General features: G+C 40.1%; 2 protein-coding genes across 2 annotated transcripts; both read left to right on the top strand.

The window, feature by feature from the left end:
- Positions 1-793: 793 nt before the first annotated feature.
- On the top strand, positions 794-2,852 carry aurkaip1 (aurora kinase A interacting protein 1). The gene is made up of 4 exons (XM_070910922.1): positions 794-842; positions 1,501-1,606; positions 1,720-2,177; positions 2,532-2,852. The coding sequence occupies exons 2-4, from the start codon at positions 1,555-1,557 to the stop codon at positions 2,646-2,648; spliced, it is 627 nt and encodes a 208-aa protein (XP_070767023.1). The 5' UTR covers positions 794-842; positions 1,501-1,554; the 3' UTR covers positions 2,649-2,852.
- An 827-nt stretch (positions 2,853-3,679) lies between these two features.
- On the top strand, positions 3,680-13,374 carry LOC139288902 (matrix remodeling-associated protein 8-like). The gene is made up of 10 exons (XM_070910361.1): positions 3,680-3,758; positions 7,642-7,668; positions 7,777-8,082; positions 8,171-8,272; positions 8,351-8,812; positions 11,423-11,581; positions 11,751-11,781; positions 11,869-11,948; positions 12,044-12,097; positions 12,213-13,374. Exons 1-10 carry the CDS (start codon positions 3,692-3,694, stop codon positions 12,236-12,238), a joined length of 1,314 nt encoding a protein of 437 aa, XP_070766462.1. The 5' UTR covers positions 3,680-3,691; the 3' UTR covers positions 12,239-13,374.
- The last annotated feature ends 560 nt before the right edge of the window (positions 13,375-13,934 follow it).

Genomic DNA, 13,934 nt, shown 5'->3' with positions numbered 1-13,934 from the left:
TCGCTGTTTCCAAATCTGTTTTGCATAAAACTGCTCACACTTCCCACCCTCCTTTACTCCTTTAGTGTTTATTCAAGTCATGTGACCTCATTAGGAGGAACACCACTTCACTTATTTCCTCTGGGCTGCAGCCTTCTTTGTTTTTTAAATGTTTGCTGATATAAGATAAATACTGATGACCTGATGTTCCACAGATTACCTTTTGTGTGCTATGATCAAACAGTTCCCTCCAGCTCAGTTACAAAATTGATTGTTGCTCAGTCAACACAGTCAGCTACAATCAAAGCTAATAAATTGTAGGCCTACCGCAAGACACAAATAGAGAGTAACTCAGATGCAAATGATCCCAGATATGCTGACCTGTATTTTTATTGTTTATTGGGCTCAAACATGAATTTGCATTTCAGTTTTGTTCTCTCAAGGGTTCTTATTCACCCTACATTTGTTATTCATCCCTGGGCTGTATTCTGGCAAACTGAGGAGTCAAAACCTCCTCTGAAACAAACTGCAGGTCTATTGCATGGAAACAGTTTCACAGATTAATTTGCACCTACCATTACTTAGATTGTTAGTGCCCTCCAGTGGAGTCATTCACTTACCTACTGTGTGTTGCTAACTAAACAAAGGTCCATACAGTATTGGACAGTATTGGACCATATAGTAATTGTACAGTTAGGTTTTATGTACCATTTTATGTTTCATAAGCATAGAATAATAGCGGCCCCGGCGGAACCTTTGTCCGCTCTGAGAAACAGGAAGCGCCTTTAATTTGTGTCGCACGGACCGGAAGTGGTTTTCTGAAGTCACATTGAAAACGAAAATCCCGGTCACAGGAGTATTAGGTAACGTAACAACATTGCTAAAATAGGCAAATTAATTGTAGTCATGTTGTTAGATGGTTGATGACAGAAACATCATTAGCTGCATTTTTTTAGTGACAATATCGCGACTTTGACGTCCACGGTGGAGCTACAGTGCTAGCTAGCATTAGCATCAACCCAAACACTTCTGTATGCATGGGCACTGGTAACTGACAAATAACTTGAATGTTGGTCAAATTGTGTTAATATCGATTATCTTACAATCGCTTAGTAACGTCAGTGTATTTTATAATTTTAATACTGTTAAGGACACCAGCTTTCGTCAACTAATCTAGAGGTTGGACATGTTAATGTAACGTTGTGGCTGCAACTGAAAGTTATTTTCGTTATCGTAACGTTATTTTTGTTGTACAAAAATTGAGAGTTGAAGGTAACGCCTAAAGTTGCTTGTTTTCTCCGATCAACAGTCCAAAACCCACATCTGTTCAGTTTACAATGACATAAAACGCATAAAAGCTGAATAATCGTCACATTTGAGCTAATTTTTTTGATAAACGATTTACCAATAATATTTACTGTCAGCTGACTATTCTATTAATCAACCAATTGTTTCCTCACTGCTTTGAAAGCTCTATAGAAGAGTTATGACTGACACACAGTATTTTGCTCGTGCCAACAGGACAAGGGACCAGTCAATTCATTCCTGATGAATTTATGTGGATGGTCGTAAACAATGTTTACTTCAAAGGTTGTTTCTCGTCTCAGTCTTTTACGTAGAGCATCTTGTAAGTATGAATATATATCTATATATGTAGCTCTGTAATCTCATTTTAAGCTATGTCTCCTGTGTAAGTAATGTTACTCAGGATGACATCATTTATTTTTCCTGTACGAACAGGTGCACTTCAAGCCCATGCAGACATTTTGAATGGACAACCGGTTCTTCCTGCTTACTGCTCTTCATTAAGACAGAAACAGAGAAACTATTCAACAGCAGCAGACAACACACCTCCTCCTCGATGGGTCCAACTTGAACCAGAACTGGACGAGGCTCTTGTGCCGCGTAAACTGTCAGTAAGTCCTCTGGAGAGCTGGCTCTCCCTGCGCTACTCCCTTCCTCCCCTGCTGGAGGCCACTGTGCCGCAGGAGGAAGCAGGGCTGCTGGAAGAGAAGCTGCTGCCACCCATCTCTGTCCCTGTTTTGGAGGATGGGGAGGGTTCGGCAACACCCCTTAGATGTAAGAATGTTCTGGAGATCCGACGACGGAAGATGAACCGGCATAAATACAAGAAGCTGCTAAAACGGACAAAATTTTTGAGGAGGAGAGTGATGGAGGGCAGGGGGAGAAAGAAACAGGTGAGAGTTTCTTCCTTTTTGAAGATTAAAAATGTATTCAAATGAGGATCCTGTCATTCGGACGAGACAGATGATCTCTCTCTGTTTTGATACATTTTTCCTGTTGTTTTCAGCAAATTATATCAGTATGATGTGTGCTAGTTCGATAAGAAAGTGAACACCAATGTTAGTATTTAACTGTTATATGTATAAAACCGGCAGCAAAGTCTTGCCTAAACTTGAAAGAAGCTGTTTATTTTGCGTTGAATTGTTGTAAGTCTTGTGTGCTTGATGTGCTCTAAACTACGATGAATTCACTTTACACATTGACACTGCCAACTGTGTGTGTGTGTGTGTGTGTTTTGTCCTGTGCAGAAACGATTTGAGGAGGATCTGAAGAGGATTTGGATGCGAGCTGGACTGAAGAAGGCCCCAGAGGGATGGAATGCACCTAAGATCTTCATTAAACAGCACGGAAACAAAAGAGACTGAGAAACACTGACAGTGATCCGAGTTTGTGTCACATCCCTCACACTGGATGACTCTGCACACCACACTTCACACTTCACACACTGCAGCTAAAACAATCAACCTACTTTCTCTGCAGCTTTATTGGAGCATGTGTCACTGATGAGGACGTATTCCCCATGTGTACAAGTATTTTTAACAAAGTGTACATAATCTAATAAAGATCTTTCTCTGTCAAGCCCAAGGCGTGGTGTGCTGTTATTTTCTGCTGGCCTTATTTTAGGCTGATAGTAGAATTATAGGACAGAATACATTTTCCCATTTCTTACTGTGGATGGCAGTATTGTGCAAAATCTGAAATTACTAATGTGAGCACAGGACAAACGCAGAGTTGGCATTTGCTATAAAGATTATTGTTTAGTTTAATCTTTATACCACATCTAAAACGGAAACAAGAGCCTTGAAATTTGAGTCGAGTAACCTCTCATACTTAGTAAAATAAGTTACTCTGAGGGCTTTCTAAGATCAAAAAGGGGGAAATGAAGAAGGACTTTCTATAATCCGTCCCTTATGTGGACTGGACTGGTTTACAATCTTCACATATATATAACTGAAGAGTTTGATGTATAAAAAGCATTTGTTCCTTAATTGATGAGGACTGAAAATATCAACATTTTGCCTCCTGTGTTTAGAAGAGCAGCTAATAACAACAAACCTCATGCTTTCAGGACTCTTGTTGTGTAGTATTATAAGATCTGTCACTTTAGGGTTGATAGAAAGTTACTGTCCTATGTTTTGAAAGAAGGTGGCCGGTGTTAATTGTACCTCCAGTGCATTTGTCATATTAATCTCGTATGTTGGTATATTATAGTGTTGTTCAAAAGCTTTCACCGTGCGTTTTGTTATTGCTACACATGTTTTCGTGGAGACTGCAGCAGTGTTGGATTTCATCGGCTGGCTGGTGGAGGCGGAGCGTGTTTCGGCTCCAGCCTGCAGGAATACAACAACATACAGCTGCTCGGCGAACTTGAAGCTTCTTTTGTTTTATCCACTGATGCGCACTCTACATGTGTCAGGCTTTGACGTCCAGCACTGAGAAGAAGATGCACCTCCTCGATATGACTCTTCTTCAGAGTAAGTCCTTCAGTTGTGTTGCTTTTAAAAGAGAAAAGTGACTTGAGGGAACTTTCTTTGTGCCATAATTGGATCCAGGTTAGAATAACCAGCCGGGGACAAAAGCGGAAAGCTGCTCAGTTCTGTTCTCAGGTCTGTTCTGCTGCACTGTAAATATCTTAACTTATAAATCTTTTAAAGTAGATTATTCTCAAAATGTCTTTGCATTGTGAGCTTTAATATGAACCCAACAACAGCCTGCATTATTCACATTTTTTTTTAGGCTAACTGGTATAAGCGGCGGTACAATTTAGATTATTATTATGTATTTGTTTATTTATTATGAACACAACAACAACAACAACCCGCATGATGGTCTTTTAAAACTAGTTTTAGAGGCGGAATGTCTACAATTTTTAAAGTCCAGACTCTTGTTCATTTTCTGCGTGGTGTATTTATTTATTTAATTATTGTTGACAAAACAGTCTGCATAATGCATGTTTATGTATTATCTTTATTGACACATTTCTATTCATTTGTTATTATATAAACCCCACTTTTCTATCTATCTATGTATCTATCTATGTATCTATCTGTCTATCTATTTATCTATCTAGTCTAAGTCTAAGTGATGGTACTCAAGATTACAGTTTCTATTTTCTATCAGCAGCCTTCATTTTGAAATATTCTGACTGGTTAAAGTGAAATGGATCGAGCCTGGAGCTTCGTGGACTTGAGCACTGCACATACAGTGAGGCTGCGTGGCTGTGACTAGCCTCGGCCTGTTGACACATGTGGGACTTTTTTTTTTATGGCTTCAGCCCAATGTGTTTCTAGTTAACTGCGGTCTGAGTGGAGGAGTCAGCACAATCCAGCAGCCAGTCATTATATGTGTCAGTAATGAGTGTTTCACCACGAGTGGGCTGCTCTGAGTCGTGGAGGAGGGGGATTACCACTCCAACCATGTTTGTGATGGCTTCTGTCTTAATTAACGGCCACCGACAACAGGGCATGGAAAAGATCAGACTTGCTGTTTTGAACAAAATAAGCACATGAACATGACAAGGTCACAACAAGGTGACATGTTTGTGGTCTGTACAGTCCCATAGACAATCCACTTTGTTCAGAAAATATGTTATATATCATAGAAAAAGGTGCCTATGATGCTCCCAATATATTTTTATTAAGTTGCAGTCAAAGCTGTGACATTTGGGCATTATCAGGTATACATAAAACATGCCCAAGAAGGTATATTACATATAGACATCACCTGTTTCTGCACAGGTGTGGTCCCAAATTGAGCTCAACCATCAGTTATAAGAATATACATTTATAATAATATACTCAGTAAAGTTATCCATAAACATCAAATACATAAAGCAAAAAAACTAACTCACAAGGGGATTGTATATAATGGTATTAAGATGGCCAAGTAATGGAAAGTACTTGCAATTGTACTAATTTGCACAAGCAAATTTATATAATATAAAAATTCTAGAAAATCATGTCTGCCATTTAATGTGCACCTGTGAGTCTGCAACTGGACATATTTGTTTGATTTATTTTGTGACGGAGCTGTGAGTAAACTTCACACACCCACAACCTCCATGAATCACAGAAATGATGCTGAGTAAACACATGCTTCATGTTTGAGTTGAATATATAAAAACTTTCTGTTGAATGATTCCCGGGGTTTATAAACGACAACAGTGATTTTGCAGCTCATTTGGTAAATACCTGTTATTATAGCTGGTGACTCAATAGCACATTGTTAAGTGTTTAGTGTTAAACCGGCCTCGTGAGTCATCAGACTGTGTGTGTCTGGAGGAGAGATGAGAGAAAATTACAGGGGCTGGGACACTTTGTTTTACCTTCTGCAGGAAAGTTTATACCCATCAATAGAAAAACCCACCAAAGTTTTCCAGCATGAGGTCTCCTCTCCGATGCCAGTGTGTGTGCGGAAATCATTTTGCTCAGCTTGAAGTATTATTATATACTGGTGAGATCACCGCATGCTCTGCTGGGTTCAAATCACCGCACAAAGGCACAGTAGCAGCGCTCCAGTGAAGTATTGTTTGGATGTGGTGAATGAAACGCTCTCTTCACGCGTCTGTTGCCTGCGCTCACATATGAAGTGAATCAACATCTGTATCAAACGGACTTTGTGCAGCTTTTGGGGTGTCAGGCGATCACTGTCAGCACTTCATTGAGCCATTTGTTATTTGCTGCATTTAGACAGTGCTGGAGGAAATACTCAGACAAGTCCTGCATTGAAAAATGTCACTTAAATATTATTAGCAAAACATACTGAAAGTATCAAAAGTAAAAGTACTCATAATTCAGAAAAATGCTTCCTGTGAGTGTTATACTATTATCATATCATATCACTGGGGCATTTATGTGTAAGTAGCATTTTGCTGTTGTATTTCGTTGAGGTGGAGCTAATTCAACTACTTTATATACTGTTAGAAGTCAAAAGTAATATATCCCCCCCTGAATTGTAGGGAAGTAAAAGTAAAAGGTGGCATAAAATGAAAATACTCAAGTAAAGTACCTCAAATTTGTACTTACAGTACTTGAGTAAATGTACTTTGTTACATTCCACCACTGCTTTTAGAGTTTATATAGTGTTTTACAGCAACTGCCACTGATTACTTCCTAATATAACTTGGTATGAGGTTTCATTGCAAAAGGTTCAGTAAATTCCAGATTTAAAGACTTTACTTGCCTTGACTAAAATTCTATTGATCAACTACAGACTGAACTCAGCTGCCATGATTTTAACCAGAACCAACAGCCACTTCACACCTGTTTTAGCCTCCTTGCTCTGGCTCCAAGAACTGACTTTAAGATCTTTTTGATTTCTTTTAAGGCTCTTCACGGTCTCACGTCTTGCTCTGTTTTGAAGTACCGTACGAGCCTGAATGTAGTTTGAGATCCTCGGGCAGAGGTCTTTTAACTGCTCCAGAGGCCTGGCATAAAACTAGAGGGGACAGAGAGTTTACAATCAGGGCCTCAGTGTTCTGGAGCAACCTGCCCGAGGAAATCAGGTTTCCTGAGTCGGCAACATCTTTTAAATCTCTCCTTAAATATACTTTGATCAGAGAGCTTATCCTGACTTTACTTGAATTGTCTTTTTATGTCTCTTGTCTTACATCACTGAACTTGGTTTTTATGTCTTTTATCCTAAAATCTAATGATCCATTGATTTTGATTTGCTGCCATATGTGAAGCATTTGAATCTGTTTTGAAAGTGCTAATTAATCATGCCATTTTCAAATCTGTAATGTCTGTGCATTGAAAATAATCCACTCCTTATTCATAGATTTTTTATATGTGCTGGATGTATCCACACATTCAGTACATTAAAAACAAACTCTCTCTGCACATCTGGCCCCTATAGTTCACAGGACCTATTAAAAACACACAGGTGTTTGGTTTTGACACCAGGCAGTGTGACTGATGTGAGCTGAATAACAGCCCCGGTTCTTCATCCCCCTCAGGATCGTGGCCTTGCAACAAGCCAGCAGCAGCCAGGATGAATAGAGGCTCTGTATGCTTTGGCTGCATGCGTCTCCGCTGGCCCTTCAGTAAACACACGACAAAATAGCACTGTGTGAAAAATGCATTAGAAATAGCAAATGTAGGATTATGTCTATCTCTAGAGTGAGAAAACACAAACAGCTAACTTTTCTTTTCTGTTTTAAAATCTTGCCTTTCATCCTTGTTACTTCAGTTTTCCTCTGTTATTATAAACAGTCCTCTCACTGAACCCACATCTGCTGCAGATCTATCACTTTGGGTCAGTCCAGGTCAAACCTAAACTCTACAAGAATTTGCTGAGTACGAATGAAGTGCATCAGTAGGATACGACTTGAATCACTCTTGTTTCTGTCTGTTTCAGTTCTTGCTGTGCTCCTCCTGCCAGGTGGTAAGACATTTTTGTTTCTCTGTTGAATATATAGTAGCTCATGTTTGATGCTTCTCTGTCATCGCTGCATTGATCGTCTGAGCCCATGTGTTTGCTTCTTCGTGTCAGCATGGGGTCAGAGCAGCAGCGGACTCGGTGTGGTGGTGGAGGCCAAGAACGTCACCTTCCCTGCAGGGTCTAAGGCCGTTCTGCCCTGCCACAGCCCCCGCATGGTGTGGACCCAGGACAGACTGAAGGACCGTCAAAGGGTGGTGCACTGGGACTTGGTCCGCAGCAGTCCAGAGTATTCTGTGGAGCGAGTCCTGGACATGTCCCCTGGAGCCCGCCAGAGGGTCTACAATGGCTTAAACAAGGGACGCATTTCCATCGCAGACTCTGCTTTCAATGATGGCAACTTCTCCCTGATCATCAACAGTGAGACTTCCCTAAATGCTCCAGTAGCACCATGAACGTTGCACTCTTCCCTTTATAATTTAATCTTACGGTTGTTTATTTGTTTCAGATGTGGTCACAACTGACAAAGGAGTTTATACCTGTAATCTGCACCATCACTACTGCCAGATTCACCAGTCCATTCAAATCCAGCTGAATGTCACCAAATCAGGTGAGGCCTCCGAATCATACAGCCGAATGTCATGATGCATTCAACAGGTTTGATAGTAATGTATTTCTTTTTATCCAGCTCGGAAAGAGAAGCGTTACTGGGATGGAGAGAAGACTGTGTTCGTGGTCCTGTTGGGCAGCTCAGTGGCACTGCCCTGTGTCAACCGGCGCCCCCTCTGGAGAGAGGGCCTCCAGGAGGACCAGCAGCAAGTGGCTCATTGGGACTTCCAGCCCCCTGGGGTGCGCCCTGATAGGGCTGACCGCCTGGTGGACCTCTATGCCTCTGGAGAGCGCCGGGATTATGGACCCCTCTTTGGCCAGAGCAAGATGAGTGTGGCGGAGGATGCTTTTACTTTAGGGGACTTCTCACTGTCCATTTCTGACTTGAAGCCTGTTGACAAAGGCCTGTACTCCTGCCACCTGCATCACCACTACTGTGGTCTGCACGAGAGACGCATCTTCAGGCTCAACGTGGGACCTCCTCTTCCGTCCGCCCCCACTACGGCACCCAGAATTTTCCAGAATGATGTGCCAGAGCCAAGTAAGCCACTCAGAATTAAAAACATCAAGAGAAATATCACGAGAACTTTGTTTTTCCAGACGTTAATGGTAAATGTTTTTCCCCATATGGTTTCTCGGCTGAGCTGTGCCTAGAGTGACAACATTGCTCCTGGGTTTTTTTGTTGTATTTATAGGCATAGTTGGTCAGTTAAATCAGTTCCTTTTCTCGCCAATTCTCTCCTCAGACCTCTGTTTTTGTGTTTGAGCTGAAGTGGGAGGGAGGAGGTAGAAGGAATGTAGAAGCAAGAAAGAAAGAAAGAAAGAAAGAAAGAAAGAAAGAGAGAAAGAAAGAAAGAAAGAAAGAAAGATCCATGTTAGTTGTTGACTGTGAACTCAGCATCGCAAATTGAAAAGTGGGTTTTTTTGGAGTCAGCTATTTGGCTTGAGATGCTGTCTACAGTAAACAGCTTTAAATTGGCTGAAACGGAAGTGGTCTCATTTTCCTTGTCGACTTTTTTTTTCATTTACAGCTTTTTCGTTTACAGCTGGAGACATTTTAACTGCGCTGAGCAGAGGAGTAGGCTCCAACAGCCAGTAATTTTGGGAGTGGAGGGTCATATCTTGTGTTTTTTCCTACATTTGACCCCATTTTCCAAACGCCCCAACCACGTGTCTAGACTGGCTACACTGTATCTCGAGTTTTGTTTATTCTTCTTTTCTGCCGATCTGCTCTGTTTCTCTGCTGATGTGTATCAGCCGCTGATAGAGGCGTGTTCACCAGCATTTAAAGGAAGTCTGATACATCTGTTCAACATCTGGGCCAGCTGTGACTTGAAAGAGCAGAAGTAAGGGGAGGGGATGAAGGTATGTGTTAGACTATAGATCCTCCTCCGCCTTGAGAGAAATTACAGCTCATTTATTAGCTCCATAAGTATGTTGTGAAGAAATGCACACGTGGATAGATGACATTCTGCCTGCGTCCTTTGAGTAAACATCATCTAGGAATTCACTTCTTCTTTACGCACCGCTGCTCTTGTCTGTCAGATTAAACCCAAGTTATTTGTGCTCACGCAGGCGCCAGCGATCATGTGAAATTACGAATGTCATGAGAGCTTTTCACTTTAATGCTGTAATTATTTACGGCAAGAAGGAGTAGATTATTTTTTTTGTAATCGTGAAGGAGGCGTTATGTGAGCTGTCAGCAGTTCAACAGAAATCTCTATCTTTGAAAATTGAGATGCTTTCCTTCAGTTCACCGACTTGCAAATGAAGCATATCCCACAGGAACAAAAACACAGAGTAACCTCTGTGCAGCATATGTGAAATAGCCGTTAACACACACACACACACGTGTCAGATCTGTCAAGAAAATGGAAATGGGCTACTGCTGGGACATGGCTGCAGCTCTGGTTGTGACAGCTGAGCTCTCGAGACAATGACCTTGGACATGTCTTTGCAGTTTCATGCATATTAGGTACATTAAACGATGACAGGTGATAATTGCTAACCAAGCTCCCACTTCGGAGGTGGGTGATTAAGTCAGAATACGCTTTCTTTTCCCATGATCGGCTGGTTTTGAAAGCATGATCAGAGATGATACATTGCATGTTTTCCTCATTAGTTCCCCAGTGGTGTCTAGTTTTACTAGTGTCCAACTTAGTTGATTTAATGAGGGATCATAGAGTAATGCTGTATTTAAGAGAAATGTTCGAGAGGGAATGATTTGTTGTCTTTCATGATCCTTTTATGTGATCTGGCTTCTGTGATCAGGCTGCATTTGAATTTAGGGAGAAATTTAAAGACTGTAACAACAACAAATAATATTTTACCCTTCAGCAGCTCTGTAGTACACTGTACTGTATCATACTGTTTATAATAGACATAGTTGTATGGTCTCGCATCTCCAAGCCCAGTGTGTATTTTCTGTGCTTGTCGTTTTCAATAATTATTGTCAACTATCTACAAAGTGTACACAAACAGTCAGGGTCGCCGTGATGCTGGGAGCTGCCTGCAGTGTTGCCAGATGTGTCTTTAGCCCGGCCGAGCTCTGCTGAAGGTGTCACAGATGTATTTTCCATGCAGAAACTAGACTTCTGTGTTTGTGAGAAGACGTGAAAAGGCCTGAATGGAAAAACTAATACAGACATGCAGACAGACCACATAACAGAATGTGTCTCTCTTTCCTCACACTTCTCCTATTTTCTGGTCAGCCTGTGTTTTTCTGAGGAGAAAAAATAAAAAAACAAAAAACAGCTGCATGACATCAGGTCTGGAAGTCATTACCACCAAACAGCATTTTGACATTTAACTCCAGCTCTGCCTCCTTCTGCATCTGGCTTTTGGAAACAAATGATAAAGACGAAGCCTCGGGGGGAATGAAAATGTTTAGTTGTGGAGAAATGTGTTTCAGTTTGATCCTTGTTTATTGCCATTACATTAATCCAATGTAGCAATCCAATATATCACAGTTAGAACAATAAATTCTCTACTATACATCCCATTGTTTTTTTTTATTTGAAAGCACATTGACTTCTCTTGATATTTACCATGTGGACTATTCATTGTTTCTACTACAGGCTCTGTCTATGTATGAGAGAGTTGAGTAGTTTATTATGGAAGATGTTTGATTTTATCCATGTTCTGCCTGTAGGGACTGAAGAGGTCGAGAGTCCACGTGTGGTGAATGTCATCCTCCCGGAGCATCGAGGTTATTTCGTGCAGCATTTGGGCTACTTCCTGGCCACTTTCTTACTGCTGGCGTTCATCGCTGTCGCTGTCATTGTGCTGACACGACGACGCAAAAAGAGAGGTATCGTGTGAATGTTTAACCCATAAACTCTTCCCCTGTTCTTGGCTTGTATCTGACAACAAACTTGTATTTTATATTATAAAAAAAATACTCATAGAGAACACACTGTAAGGGTCACTTTTTATGGATACATTGTGTTTGAGATTGTGTGTTAAATCTGTTTTTTCAGGGGTGGAGTATGAGCTGCGTCGATCTGATCGGTAAGAAATTACTCTACAATAAATTGTATTTATTTTTCTTTAAATTGAATCCAATTGTAAGCAGAACAATACTTATTTTCTGTCCAGGGGAAATGTGATCAGTGGAGGTGAAATGTCATTAGACTGCACAGAGCTGAAGACCTGTAACCAAGACCCTCTGAATTCAGGTACAGTAATCCTCATCCACACACATTAGTAAACACACATTTTCTTTTTTTTTTTACTGCTTTCTCTTAACCTGCATGTCTGCTACAATCCACAGCCTACAAAAACAACCTACTGAAAGAGAGAGATATGGCCAAAGACTGCAATGCGGGTGAGTAAGACAGTGTGCAGAGTTGTATTTCAGTAAATAAACATCCCTACAGCCACAGATAAGAAACACTACTAATGATCTTGATGTGTTGTTCTCCTCCCGCCTCCTCATTCAGACTTTGATGGGAAGCTGTGGAAGTGAGTGCGATGTTTCTGAGATGCCGCTGGCAGGTCCAGGGCAAACACCGGAAGAGTAAAGGACTGTGGAGAGAAGGAGAAAAAAAAAAAACAAGAGAGAAAACCCAGGAGAGGACAGGAGGAATGCTCCCTCTGCTGTAACTCTAGCACACTAAGCTTTTTCACTAAAAGCCACCAGCATTTTTTTTTTTTACGTGTGATTTGTTTTAATATAACTAGTATTTTCACCAGCTCTTATAACAATATGGTTAAACATATATCCTTACTCTTTTCATTGGTTGGTTTATGGTGAATGTTTTTTATCACCCTTTTTTTATTGTTTTTTTTTTTTATAAAAATGCATGCTGTTTATTAAAGTATGTTTAATGTGTACTTTGCATGCGTACAGAGCTGCAAGCTCACAGCTCTTTTCCTTTCTTGAAATTTAATAATTTTCTTTTTTGCACAAATTCTGCTGTAATTTCATCTTGTTTCAAAGGTACATTTACTGTATGTAGACTCTTTCAGACAGTGTTTGGAAACTAGTGACACACATTTCTAGCTATATAATATGACTTTTTTTTTTAAAGATCATGGTACAAAACTCAACTGTGGTAACAAAATTACTAAATAAAAAAACAAACAATTAATGGATTTTGTGTATTTTAGAAATACAAACGGTCAGACTTAAATTCTTCTCCAAATAATATATTTTTTTCCAAATGGATTCATACTGTGCAGTAGCCTCTTGGAATAGATCTGTTCATTGATAATTTATCAGGTGAAAAATAATGAATATGTAGGATCATGGACTAAAGGCTCAGTCTACCGAATCTCAGGAAAAAAAAAATCTTTTAACCATTTATTTGTTTTTTAATGGGCTGTGCAGTACTTGTTTGCATCAAGCACGTACAATGTACCCTTGGTTTGTAAAACACTGAATTTTCATTACTAAATCTGCTGGTCAATGATATGTTATGAACTGTGTGGCTAAAGCTCTACGAGGTTTACTGCAGGAAGAAGAGAAGTGTCTACTATCTCAGTAATGCTAAATCAGTGTAGTGTAATCCTAACCCCTTTTGTCTCTTTGTCTCTTGCTCTCACTCTGATGTTGGTCTCTTCTAAGAAAAGATTTCTTCTATTAAAGAATTCACAACAGTGGCCACAGGCTCATCAGTCACTATTTGTTCCTCAAGACATTAACCCACGTGTTTGACGTTTGGATGAATATTGAACTCTGATATGAACTTATAATGTACCAGTAGCCTCCTGTGAGAGAAGGAACATTTGAGGTAAGTTATTAACCATTGTTTTAAATTGTAGAGAGATGCTGTAGGCTGTTGTTTGATTAACATTAACATAATGTTCTTAGGCTAATAAATGTGCAGTTCATGTGACATTGTGACCAGCTGTGCAGTACAACAAGGCTTCCACCTACTTTCACTCCGGTGGTGATCAGTCGCATCCAGTAATAAAGCAGTCACAATCATATGATTAATACCTAACCATTATTACTGTCATTTGTAATGATTGTCATAGACATATCTAATATTTAATGAGCCTATTAACTGGGGAGGAAAGCTCATTAGCTTATACAATAATTAGTGCAGTTTCTGATTTATTTGAGCTTTTTCCCTACATCTCGTACAATGCTGCTACTTTATTTTAATGTTTTTTTTAAATTATTTTATAGGATTTAAATTTTTCCCCACATCTAATAA

Source organism: Enoplosus armatus, chromosome 8 (assembly GCF_043641665.1).
Source record: "Enoplosus armatus isolate fEnoArm2 chromosome 8, fEnoArm2.hap1, whole genome shotgun sequence".
NCBI lineage: Eukaryota > Metazoa > Chordata > Actinopteri > Centrarchiformes > Enoplosidae > Enoplosus > Enoplosus armatus.
Note: the sequence above shows the minus strand (reverse complement) of the source record. Positions and strands in the feature narration are given on the sequence as shown.